This window comes from Macadamia integrifolia, chromosome 8 (assembly GCF_013358625.1).
Source record: "Macadamia integrifolia cultivar HAES 741 chromosome 8, SCU_Mint_v3, whole genome shotgun sequence".
Classification (NCBI taxonomy): Eukaryota; Viridiplantae; Streptophyta; class Magnoliopsida; order Proteales; family Proteaceae; genus Macadamia; species Macadamia integrifolia.
In genome coordinates this window covers 14,914,968-14,928,094 of record NC_056564.1, presented here as the reverse complement: position 1 = coordinate 14,928,094, position 13,127 = coordinate 14,914,968, and the positions used below count along the sequence as shown (strand labels likewise).

Here is a 13,127-nt window from a genome sequence, read left to right as displayed (position 1 = left end):
GAGTTGTTCCAAATGGATGTCAAAAATGCTTTTCTCAATGGTGAGTTGGAAGAAATTGTACACTTATGCGACAACCTAAAGGTTTTTGGGGAATGGGACAGGAAAATATTGTATATTGGTATATACTTTGTCCTAATGTTCATGGTATTTAAATGATCCTTTAATTAGGATGCAAAGTTGTCTATATATATATATATATTTTTTTTTTAAGAGTGGGACTAGTTGGAAATGACTTGGAGAGAACCAAGTACGAACTCAGTGATCAATTTGAAATAAAGGATATGGGGAAACATCTATAACGAAGATTGTGTTTGAGTCAGGAAACCTGTGTTGAAAAGATTTGGGATGCAGAATAGCAATCCATTAGTAACTCCAATAGCATTGGGAATGACATTATCAAAAGGTGGTCCTCAAGAAGGACAGGAAAAGTTGAATGTACCTTATGCTTAGGCAGTAGGTAGTTTTTTGTACGCGATGTTGTGTATACGACCGGATTTGGCTTTTCCAGTTGGTTTGGTAAATAGATACCAAAGAAATCCTGGATCTGCCCATTGGGAAGCTGTGAAAATGATTATGATATATATTAAAGGAACTAAACACTTGAAATTGTATTTTCAAGTGAAAAAGCTTGTGGTTATTGGATACTCTGATGATGACTTCGGAGGTGATAGAGATGACTCTAAGTCCACCTTTGGTTATGTGTTTATATATGGAGGTGCAATAGTTTCTTGGGGTAGCAAGAAACAAGGGTGTGTTGCTAGGCACCCACTGGAAGCTGAGTATGTTGCTTGTAATATGGTACTCATGCAGTCTAGATAAGACGTTTGTTAAATGAATTTGGGCTGGATATTGTAATTAGACCAGTGGAAATAAATTGGGGCAAGATCTTGTAATTGGACCAGTGGAAATAAATGAATTTGGGCTGGATCTTGTAAATGGATTAGTGAAAATATTCTGTGATAATCAAGCCGTAATAACTCGAAGGGGAAACATATAAAAATTTGTAGTGGCACTATATTCGAGATATAGTAGGAAAAGGTGAAATTAAAGTAACCTATGTACCTACGAGCGATATTGGGCCGATCCCCCCACAAAGGGAATTCATGCGGAAGCTTATGTTAAGCATGTAAATTTAATCGGACTTAGGGTTATCTAATTCTGGAATTGAAACCAAGTGCTCCGAATATATAAAGGACTTAGGTCGGTCTAAGTCTGGAATTGGAATTGAATGTTCCTTGTCATGACGATCAAAATTTTATGAATATTATTCATGGAAAATTGAATGGAAATGTTTCTTGAAAATGGGAATGGAAATAATTCTTGGAAATAGGAATGGAAATGGTTCCTGGAAATGTCATGACGAATGTTCCTGGAAATGGGAATTATAATGTGAAAGTAATTCCTGAAAATTGGGAATGTAAATGGAATTTGAACTATATGTTCGGAATAAATAGTGGACTTAGATCTCTAAGTTTGGAATAGGAACTAAAGTTCCTTATCATGACAATGTTTTTTATTGCCCCTGAAAATGGGAGCAGAAATTGAAATATCATGATGGATGCCCCTGGAAATGAAAGCGGAAATTGAAATATCATGATAGATCGTTCCTAGAAATAGGAACGGATATCTAGGAACGGAAATGAAAATATCATCATGATCTTGGAAATTGAGAAACATGAATGGAATTTTTTATAATGTTGGTTCTTAAAAGCAAGAACGGAAAATGTGAATTCGGCCAGAATGGCCAAGTGGGAGATGTTGGTGAGGTGGCCATTCGGCCTCATCATGGAATTACTATGACAACGATTATAAAAGTGATAACAGTCACAAGAAGGAGAAATTTGGGAGCGATTCCGTTGATTGGAAAAGAGCAATTTTTCAACGGATCTATTGACTCTATAAAAGAGTTGGAAAGTATACGAAGTTAATCAATAAGTTGGAGCCCCAAAACTCTTGCGCTATCTCCTTTTTTACTCTTCTCTTATTTCTCCATAGTACAACTGTTCTATTTCGTTTTTTCATTAAAAAAAGAAGATGTAAGTTTTGAAACTTTGATGATTTTCTACCAAGAGCTCAGAGCTTGCCATCCCTATTATAGACAATGGTTTTAGTAATTGGTATCATGATCAACCCTATTAGTCTAGATTGGATAGATCTGCTCTAGGTTTCCTTTAAAATAAATCAATTTTTTACCATTTTACCCTTAATCCTTCTCCACACTGAAAAACAAGATTGACCCAAAATTAGTGTCATCGTATGTCGATTCCGATACTAATTCCTTGAACCATGGTGTAGACTCATCAGGACTTGTGATCAAGGACTTCTTCTTGATGGATTAAAAACCGGGTCTCATCCATTTGTGGGAAATTTTTGTTAGCTTGTGGGGCATCGGGTCGGGTTTTCAAAAACATACCTTAAGGGTAGAAGGATATTTTCGTCATTTGATTCATTCAATAACCGTTTTTAGGAAAGCGAACTTTCTCCAGTTTCTTCGTAGAAAGTCAGGAAAGACCGAGAGGGTGAGGTTAGGTATAGGGCCTATAGGCCAAATCGTCGACAATGAAGAAATAATTGAAGGAACCGGGAAGCATCTTTAATTGTCTCTGCGTGTTTTGACGCTCTGACTTATAAACCTCATTTCGTGTTTTCTAGAAACCCTAACGTTCTCCGTCTATAACTTTTCTTCAGATATAGCTCCGTCTTCTCTGAATCATCCCAGTGATTGCAGGTGCAAAACTGTTCCGATTGGATTCTTTTCGAGGTTAAGGAGGCCATGTCTGCTACAGCAAACACTGCGGTTTTCACTAATGTGGAACTTTCTGCGTCGCGTCTCCGCAATGCGAATCATAACGGCACCATGTGAGCCCAATCCTCCCCAAGTATCTTTCTTCTTGTCTGTTTATTCGAAAGGATTTGTTTTTGGTTTGATTAAAATGGATCATGTTACGTAGTTGGTGTCAAAATAGTACGGTTTCATTTGGGATTTTTTTTTCCCTGTATAATAATTTTTTAAATTTAAGAGGTTTAATGGCGGATTTAAAAAAAAAAATTTTTGAATTTTGTTAATTTAGTGTTATGGGAAACCAAAATTATCTTCTGTGTCTAATCAGATGTCTGGTTCTGTTTTAATTGTCTTTCAAATTATTTCGGTTTCTCCCCCGTCGGTTGTCGCACTTTGACAGATAACAAGTTGGATTCTTACCCAAGAGTTGAACTATGTCAGTAATTCCTGTTGGACAATCTTACTGCCATTATGTAGAGATCAGAACCCCCTTTATAATTGAAAATATAAAATAAAATAAACCCCTTCTGATTAATAAGTAGTGAAGAACATTTCCAGATAGAGCCAATTCAGAGCTAGGTCCGGTGCCTTTTGATATCCTTGGACATAATTCTTGGATTTTCTGACAGCATGTCAGATGGGTAACATTGCATGTCTGCCTTTTGAAGTATAACCTGTTGGTGCTTGTTTGCTGCAGAGCATGCAGGCAATCCAATTCATTCAAATCTGCAAGCTGCCTTTTATCTAAAGGATTGGGGGGTCTTGATAAGTCTTCATTTCAGGCATTTCAGCTCTCATATTGTAACTCAGCTGCTAAGACAAATGGAATTCTTTCGGGTTCTTGTTCTTATGGTCTTGCACCGCAAAGAAATCCACTTGGGAAAACATTTTGCTCTGTAGGAGTGTGCACCTTTGGTGAAGATGCTTTGGAGTCTCCTTCACATGCCACAAAGGAAAAGTTGGGGGTGCTTCTTTTGAATCTTGGAGGACCTGAGACACTTCATGATGTTCAACCATTTTTGTTCAATTTATTTGCAGACCCTGTATGTTATTCTATCCTATTTGCAATGTATTCTGTTTATCAAAAACCAATTAAGAGGCTATAAATCTCAAGAGTACTATTTAATGATAATCTAATAATGCTTCATGACAGGATATTATAAGACTTCCCAGGTTGTTCTTTTTCCTTCAACGGCCACTGGCGCAACTAATTTCAGTTCTCAGGGCTCCAAAAAGTAAAGAAGGTTATGCAGCCATAGGAGGTGGGTCACCTTTACGAAGAATAACAGATGAGCAAGTGAGTCATTTTCTTATTATGTGATGAATTCGTTGTTAAATGATGGGATAATTCATAGTTGAGTCAAGTTGAGTTTGGGATGATTTTGTTGCTATTCTTTTGTGTAATTTTATGGTTTATATGTGCGGGAAATGAACTTAATGTTTATAAATGTTTGTTGCAGGCGCATGCACTGAAAATGGCTCTGGAAGAGAAGGAAATGCCTGCAAATGTATATGTTGCAATGCGATACTGGTACCCTTCTACTGAGGAGGCAGTTCTTCAAGTGTGTTCTCTCTCTCTCTCTCTCTCCCCTTCCCTCCCTCTCTCTTGACTTTATAATACGTTATATTACAAACTCCCTTTCTTAATGTATTTTGTCATAAATTTGTAGCTGGCTTCTGATTCACCTTGTAGCTTGAAAAATGTGTTTCTTAAGCACCAAAGCAGTAAGTAACTATAGGTATCTAGTGGAAGGAGGGAAACCTGGGATAAGATTCAGAGTTGCAGGGGAGAGAGGGAATCACACAAGAAGAAGAAGAAGTAGGGGGGTGGGGGAGGAAATTTCACACACAGCCACTGGCTGCCAAGCCACGCAGGCACACACTACACAAAACCAATCTTAATTCATTCCCCGATCTGTCCATATCGTTGGTTACACATCTATTTATAAAACCCAAAAATCAAAGACTCCTAATTACTTTCTAAAACTTAGACTAACAAAAATATAGAAACTCAATAAAACTCAAATTGGAAATTTTCCTATATATCTAATTGCTACCTCCGAAATAAAAGATGACATATCCTACTGAAAAACTACCAAACTTGGGTCTGGTTCTTGGTCCGGGTTCTCGAATGGGTTCTGTTCAGTCCAAAAAGCTGGCTCCTGTATCATCTAGGTTCAACTCTCTCTTAAGCATTTAGCATCCAAACCACAACTAAGTTTGCTGAATATTTCAATAGAGAAGTAAACATGAAAAAGGTAAATCCAGTCTGTAGTATAACAAGTTTCTTGAGACCAAATTTTTTTTGGGTTCTACAAATCGTTTGTTTCATCTAATCATTGACAAATTGAATGGCTTATTCTTTAAACTTTTCAGCAAGCCTTTAATTTTAAGTTGTAGGGATGAGTCTTTTCATAATTCAAGAAGGATTTTCAATCATGACTAAGACAAAAGTAGTCTACATTTCTGATTGAGATTCGTAAAAGGAAAATGAGTTGAGAAGTTTCAAGTAAAAAATGAAATATGTTATGGCTAATGAAGGGAGACAATGATCTCTTTTGGCCTTCTCTTTGTTTCTTAAGTTGGAAGACTCAGCTGGGCCAGGGGACACAGCTGGAGTGAAAGAGTAGAGTTGAGGTTTACATGAAGGATCAGCTTGACCAACTCAGCATGCTTTGGAATGATGTCAACTCTTGGGAGTTGAAGAGTCACTTGAGCTGGCAAACTATGCTATGCAGCGTAGCTCACTTCATTTAATTTAGAAATTCGATGTGCCAACATCAAATTTTAAATATGCCCTAGTTAACGAGAATATTGTTGGTACTATGCAATTTTGTTGAGTTGATGTTCATTTAAAAGAAAAATTCTGAATCAATTGTTGATTTGGCTCATTTCATGGAAGATTGTTAGTAAAAAATTTTATTGGAATCATTTATTGAATTATCCAAGGGGCGTGCTCGGTCCAACGGTAAGGTACGAATGTTGCGACCTGGTGGTGAAGTGGTCGAAACAGCCTCTCAACATTCTTGGGCTAAGGCTGCGTAGTTCTCCCCCCTATGTAGATTAGTTACTTAATGGGCTTATTTTATTACAAATAAGCCATAAGTTGGGTTATGTATATTTTGGGCCTTTGATCCCATGAGTTTTCTTTGTAATGGACCACTTTAATGGGCCTAAAATATGGGTAGAAAGTAGGAAAACGGAATTTAATTCATTAGTTTAGTTAGAATCTTGTTTGGAGTCTATTTCCTTTGTTATTTTAGTTTCCTAGTTAGTTAAGGATTGGGTTAAGCCTTTATTGTTTAGTGTTTGGGTCAGTTTTGAGTCTTCTATATAAGTTTGTAAGGGGCTATAGCATTAAACACAAATTTATTAATTAAAAAAAAAAAAAAGATGGTTTATGCTATTGTGTTGTGGGATGCAGTTGGGTGGGATGCAATTGGGTGAGATGCCCTAGGTGAGATGCCCATTCACTAGTTCTTCTTCTTCCTTCTCAACCCTCCATCAAATTCTCTTTATTTTCTTATTTTTCTTTTATTTGTTTGCTGTGAGAGAGTGTTTGAGAGCTAGAACCAAGCCTATTAAAGAACATCTTCTCTATTCAACCAGAATTTCAGATCCTGCCTAGGATTAGGATCACTTGTGATTTTAGTTCTACATTATTTGGTATCAGAGCCTAGCCAAACCAAAGATGGAGCCACGTGAATTTCATGAGAAACTTTCTTCACACATATTCCTTGAATGGATGTATGAATTAGATGTGTACTTTGACAAGTATAACTTGACAGAGACGCAACGACTTCAATACATTTGCTCTCAAATAAGTGATTGGGTTCGAATACAATGAAGAATCCGTGAAAGGCAACTTCAAGCTTAAGGGCGTGAGCCTAGAACTTGGGACGAGATGCAGTGTGAGTTGGCATGGATATACCTATCTAAACGTGAAAAAAGTATGTACTTTCTTCTACAAGAGTTCCCTCCAATTACACCCCAAAAGTCGTCCATAGGTGACAAGAGCATAAAGAAATTGTTTGACCACATGGCCACTATGTTGCAACAAATTGCAAAGGAACAACAAGAGAAGACACCTTCGACCAATTAACTAGAGTCAGAAGTTGAGGTTAGTGTTGAAGAAATTCCTGCAATTCCTATTGTCAAGGAAGAGCTAGTCATTGATGTTCTTATGTGGAAGAATTCGAAAGCAACAAGGTTGCCACAATGGACAGTGAGGTTGAGACTGAGGAACTTGACATTACAACAGTTGTGATGATTGTAAACAACCAAGAGGAAGATCCTAAGGAGCTTGAGATTGAAATTGTGGAGGTCAAGAACATAGTGGTTGAAGGTGTTCATGTGGATGATCCCCTGGATACATTTGAGCTTGTTGAAGTTAAGCATGTGGAGTTCGTCATCCCATTAAAATATCTTGAAGATCAAGCTCCTCACATTCTAGACTACATCTTTATTATTAAAGAGCTACCTGAATTTTTCTATGGCCTAAAGAGAGACGTGCACTATGCTATAATCACCCTCACACACTACAAAATTCGAAGACGAATTTTTTCTAAGAGATGGCGAATTGATGTAGATAAGTCATTTAATGAGCTTATTTTATTGCAAGTAAGCCTTAGGTTGGGTTATGTATGTGTTAGGCCTTTGATCCCATGTGTCTTCTTTGTAATGGACTACTTTAATGGGCCTAAGATATGGGTAAAAAGTAGGAAAAAGGAATTTAATTCATTAGTTTAGTTAGAGTTCTATTTGGAGTCTATTTCCTTTGTTATTTCAATTTTCTAGTCAGTTTAGGTTTTTCAGTTAGTTAATGATTGTATTAGGCCTTTCTTTTTTAGTATTCGAGTCAGTTTTGAATCTTCTATATAAGTTTGTAAGGGACTACAACATTGAACAAGAATTTATTAATTGAAAAAAAAAAAAAAAAAAAAAAAAAGGTGGCTTATGCTGTTGTGCTGTTGGATGCAGTTGGGTGAGATGCCTAAACCCGAGGGGTGAGATGCCCATTCGCTAGTTCTTCTTCCCCCTTCTCAACCCTCCATCGAATTCTCTTTCTTTTCTTATTTTCTTTTTATTTGTTTGCTATGAGAGTGTTTGAGAGCTAGAACCAAGCCTATTGAAGAACATTTTCTCTATTGAACTAGAATTTTAGATGCTGCCTGGGATTATGATAACTTTTGATTCTAGTTCTACATTACCTCCCCACCCCCCACCCCGCCCCGGGGACCTTGCACATGCGGGAGCCTCTTGCACTGGGTACGCCCTTTTCCATTTATTGAATTATCCACAGGCTGATTCAACCATAAAAGGGAGCAAGAAATTTCTAGGAGAAAGTAGAAACATGGACTCATGTTTAAATACCAATATGTTGCACTTGCAGATCAGGAATTGTGTACCAGTACTTTTTTTATCTTTAATCATGAGCAGGTATGATAATATGATAAATGAAACAAACAAACAATGTTGCTACTACAACTGCAGGTTATTATGTTTCAAGATGTAGAAAGGCTGGGCATGTCCTATTGCATGAAATATCTTCCTTGTTGGAGAGTCCTATGAATGCTTCATATATTATACCCCCAGCTCACTGTATAGTCAAACACTTGGTATGTGCATTTTGATGAGCTGAAATATGTTGTAAATTGTAAATGCACCTCCATTTCACGAATACTGTATTTTTTTCCTTCTTGATAGTTAGATCTATCTACGAAGCATAAGCAAGGTATTCAATGCTAATGAAGATACTTCATTTGGAAAAATCAATGCCATGGATTATTACTTTTTCTTGCAAAATTGACAAGAAACAAAAATGATTACCTATGTGAATCAACATTAGTGATTATTTCTGCCTTCTGTGACAGATTAAGAAGGATAGGATTACAAGGCTTGTTGTATTGCCACTTTATCCTCAGTACTCGATCTCCACAAGTGGGTCAAGCATCCGTCTTCTCCGAAGTATTTTTAGGTGGACAACTAATTATTTAGGTTCAGACATTCGGTTCTGTTCTTGTAATTGAAAATTTAAATACTAGTTCACTTTGATCAACTTCCACTGAATTTGAGTTGTCTGTCAGAGAGGACCCATATTTGTCAAGGCTGCCGGTCTCTATAATAAAGTCATGGTATCAGCGTGAAGGTTACATCAAGTCAATGGCTACCTTGATAGAGAAGGAGCTACAGAAGTTCTCCAATCCTGAGGAGGTTGGTTTGCTCTTGCTAAGTTGCATATAAAGCGTTATGCTGACAAAATTTGTCAAAGTTCATATCTTCATGTCATGCTGCTGTTGCTACTCTAGGTAGCCTCTTTACGTTTGTGGTAAATTGGCAGGTCATGATATTCTTTAGTGCACATGGTGTACCAGTTAGCTATGTCAAGGATTCAGGGGATCCATACAAAGATCAAATGGAAGAATGTATTTTCTTGATCATGCAAGAACTGAAAGCTAGAGGAATTAACAATGAACACACTCTTGCTTACCAGGTTAGTTTGAAGCATGAGTTATTATTTTCTGTCTTCCATATTTTCAAGTTTCTCATGCTTTAATGGCATGAAAACATTCTTCTTAACGTGGCCATGCATTTTCTGTTTCTTCTTTTCTCTCCCCTCTTAGAGACCAACTTCGTTCAGCTTTGTGATACTAACCATTCTGTTTCATCAGAGCCGAGTTGGACCAGTACAGTGGTTGAAGCCCTATACTGATGAAGTTCTTGTTGAGCTTGGCCAGAAAGGTGTAAAGAGTCTCTTAGCTGTCCCTCCAAGGTATGCTATTGAGGTCATAAACCACTATACTGAACTTACCGAGAATTTAATTTGGCATTGCATAAATTTTTTTTTTCCTAATTGGTAATTTTTTCTTCTCAACATTTGGGGGTTCCTCTAGATGCTTAGGTTCTTGGAGATTGTCAGGGAACAAATGAGAAAATCTCTTTTCTCCTTCCCATATATTGGCCTACTGACTAAATTAGGTGCTTATTTGTTCTCACCCACTCACCTGGTAATATCAAATGGCAGACAAAAGCATCTTGTGGAATCTAAGACGAATTTACAAAAAACAAGCTTAGATACCTTTTCTGCTCATTAAGTTGATCAGGTGAGTTAGTGTGCTTGTGCACTGGTTCACCTGTGGATGAGTTCATTTTCCAAAATTAGGTCCAATGAGTATCTGTAGATTTTAAAATCCTTGGGTCATCTTCATCAATTTGTGGGCTTCAATTGATCTGTTGTTATAATGAACCTTCTTGTTTCACTATAGTAAATAATGTTTTACTTTTCAGCTTTGTAAGCGAGCATATTGAGACTCTAGAAGAGATTGATATGGAGTACAGGGAACTGGCTCTTGAATCTGGCATTGAGAACTGGGGTCGTGTACCTGCCCTCGGTTGCACTTCTTCCTTCATTTCAGATCTTGCAGATGCTGTGCTTGAAGCCCTACCTTCAGCAAGTGCCATGTCAACCACAGAAAGCACAATTAAAGAAGCTGAATCTGATCCAGTGAAATATGCAATTAGTGTGTTCTTTGGTTCAATCTTAGCTTTTCTTTTGCTTTTGTCACCAAAGCTGATCTCAACATGCAGGAATTACCTCCTTTAAGGAAGCATGCACTCGCAAGCCTAGCTTTGTTCGTATCAAGATTCATTAAGAGAAATTGTACGAAATGATGGTGTATAGCCAAATAGTGTAGGTGGGATTTTGCATTTGCTTATGTTTTTTAAAGGGAAAATCTTATTGTGACTATAGTGGTGAACAAATAAGTGGTAACCTTACCTTTTTTTCTCCCTTTAAGTTGCATCATTTCCCCTCAATTGAGGGTAAATCCTTATTGCATTAAATAATTTTCAATTTTCTTATAACTCTTGGAAATAAGACAAGGATAATTAAAAGAAGATTACAACTTCTTAGTTCACTAATTTGGTGAAAATAAGGTGCAATCTTTTTTAAATTGAAATTTTACTAGTTGTAATTGAGGTTTGCATCCATTTAAATGAATTCAATATAATTAGTTCTATTGCATTGGATGATGACATTGCTTGGAATCCTGGATGAATTTTAGGGAAGTAAATTGCTATGTTTTAGGTAGACCTCTTGCATGGCTTTGCAGGTACAATTGTGACAGATTCCTAGGACAATGATTCTGAACATTTGTATTTTTGATAGGTCACTGAAGGAAGTACCAATACTATGCCTGGTTCCAAGTCCATCATATGAAGATTGTGACCATTGAGGCAACGAAGGGTATTGGTATTCTGATCATTTATGTTGAACTATGATTTTCCCTGATGAATTGGTCTACTCTGTTCCGTAATGACCATCACCTGGGATAATTCTTGTTTCAGATGGCATCAGCATCCTCTCCAACGTGCCCAACGTATATCAGATGGCTGGGTGGACTGGGGGTGCATGCTGGGTCCTCCCAGCTATCCAAAGCACATTGGGGCACTGGGTGTGATGGAGAGGACCCGGAGTCGTAATAAAGGCTATTGTTTGATTTACGTGATGAACGCACCATTTTCTTTGCGATTTGGTCACGATGGCTAGTGATCTGGGACCAAGATCTCTTTCCTAGACTGATAGGGTTCTTTTCCCCTATGATTTTTTTTTCCTTGGCCGAATGAGTCGAAAAATGGTGGCATCTAAAAGGATAGAGGAAGTTGTAAGTTATGTTGGAAGCCCAAAGTAAGAACGCAAAAGCCAAAAATAGCTTTAGGATGAATCAAGCCTTAGACAAAAAATGGAGAATAGAAAAATTCTGGAATGATTGTAAAGAGATAGAAGACCTGTTTTTTGAAGGGAGTACCAAACCGTGCCTAGAGTTCCTTACCACATCTACTAGATGTCCGTAATGTTCTATTTAAAACTTCTTTTTGGCTCAGGCCTAACGACAACATGGTTCTCCTTATGTATAAGTTAGCTAGAGAAGCTATAGACAATAGGTTTTACATAATAACATCAATTTTGACATTAACATTCTATCTCACCTTTCCTAATTAAATGAAGCTTTTATTTCCCAAAAAAAAAATAATAATAATAAAAATAAAAAAATCAATCGTTGCAAAGTTGACAAAAAATATAATAGGGGAAAAGAAAAGTCAGAATAAGGTTGCGTGAAAAGACAACATTTCCCTGGCACCCAGGGCGCTAAAGATGCTGGAGCACACCCTCTCATTGGTTCAGCGCGCTGGTGTTTTCTATGGTAGCAGGACATGGTTGTTTCACCCATATAACAATTAGAGTGGAGAGTTCTAAGGCACCCTTATCCCCCATCAAGATCCCAATTTCACAATCACCTTATAGTGATCACAGAGCATGCCAGAACAATAAAGGCAAGGCTTCTGTGCCCAATTATCAGTAAGTTGATCTACAAGCACCGTTGCACATTAGTGATCTGATGAACACAATAATATGTGAAATCTTAGGGATGTAAGTGTACATTTTGCCCTACTTTGAATAGTACTATTTTTTTTTTTTTTCAGTTTCCAAGTCTAAAAGAGAAAGTGCTTAAAATGAATCAAGAACCAGTCCAAAGGTGGGACCCACTCATTGGTACCACATCCTCTCTCCTACAAAATCTTGAAGATTATTCTCTCTCCTTGCCACCTCACAAGATCTTGAAGACGCTATGCAGGGATTCCTTTATGATTTAATCAAGATTGCAAGATATTGGTTAATATTGCAAGGAATGAATATAATTTGTTAATTTTGGAAACAGATTCTCTCTTTCCTCACACAATATCTCATAGAATGAGGATTTTTATCATGATTTAATTTAATTTAATTTTCTTTCTTTTCTTAAAGAAGACTTGTAGAAGGAAGGAGGTAAGACAAAAAGCCCGATGAAAGCCCCTTCCTCCCCCCTCCTGTTTATTATTATTCCCCTTAGTTTATTTTCTAGTTTATGCTTAGTTTTCTTCTCTCTCTCCCTCTCCCTCTCTTTAGTTTTAGTTCTTTATTTTTTGCTTTAATCACTTTTGTAATAGTTTTTTATGTCAATTAATGCAAGTACTCTTTTATTCTTATTCAGTCTTTTATGTTTATAATTTATGCAATTGAGTTGTAATTTTTAAAATTATAGTTCTAGGCTTAGATCTAGGTGACAAGATCACAAGCCATGAAGCAATTTTTTTTTCAAGTTTCATTTTTATTTTTATTTTATTTTTTTTTATTTATTTATTTTTTTTTTTTTAAGATTTGTTTTCTCTAGTACTAGAAATTTCAAATTTGGTTTATTCCAGATCTGGTTTTTAGTACTGACAGTATTTCAAGTCACCCAAGCTTTCAAGTTCAAGCATTGATTCAAGTAAGTAGGCTCCTTCAGTAATCTTCTCTCCCCCCTCT

At 36.9% G+C, this 13,127-nt stretch overlaps 1 protein-coding gene across 2 annotated transcripts; it reads left to right on the top strand.

Moving 5' to 3' along the window:
• Window positions 1-2,486: 2,486 nt before the first annotated feature.
• Window positions 2,487-10,571, top strand: LOC122085494 (ferrochelatase-2, chloroplastic). 2 transcript variants are annotated; one of them, XM_042653950.1, is made up of 10 exons: window positions 2,487-2,599; window positions 2,729-2,859; window positions 3,480-3,825; window positions 3,936-4,079; window positions 4,243-4,344; window positions 8,656-8,759; window positions 8,869-8,995; window positions 9,123-9,275; window positions 9,454-9,554; window positions 10,070-10,571. In XM_042653950.1, exons 2-10 carry the CDS (start codon window positions 2,774-2,776, stop codon window positions 10,383-10,385), a joined length of 1,479 nt encoding a protein of 492 aa, XP_042509884.1. In that variant the 5' UTR covers window positions 2,487-2,599; window positions 2,729-2,773; the 3' UTR covers window positions 10,386-10,571. The 2 variants fall into 2 exon arrangements, with proteins under 2 accessions (XP_042509884.1, XP_042509883.1); XM_042653949.1 differs by having other exon boundaries at window positions 2,502-2,859.
• Window positions 10,572-13,127: the final 2,556 nt, after the last annotated feature.

Bases quoted from the DNA above. Each gene is read 5' to 3' on its own strand.
- LOC122085494 (XM_042653950.1), top strand. From the start codon at position 2,774: ATGTCTGCTACAGCAAACACTGCGGTTTTCACTAATGTGGAACTTTCT. The intron at 9,276-9,453 runs GTTAGTTTGAAG...CTGTTTCATCAG, and splicing joins AACACACTCTTGCTTACCAG to AGCCGAGTTGGACCAGTACA. The intron at 9,555-10,069 runs GTATGCTATTGA...TTTACTTTTCAG, and splicing joins CTCTTAGCTGTCCCTCCAAG to CTTTGTAAGCGAGCATATTG.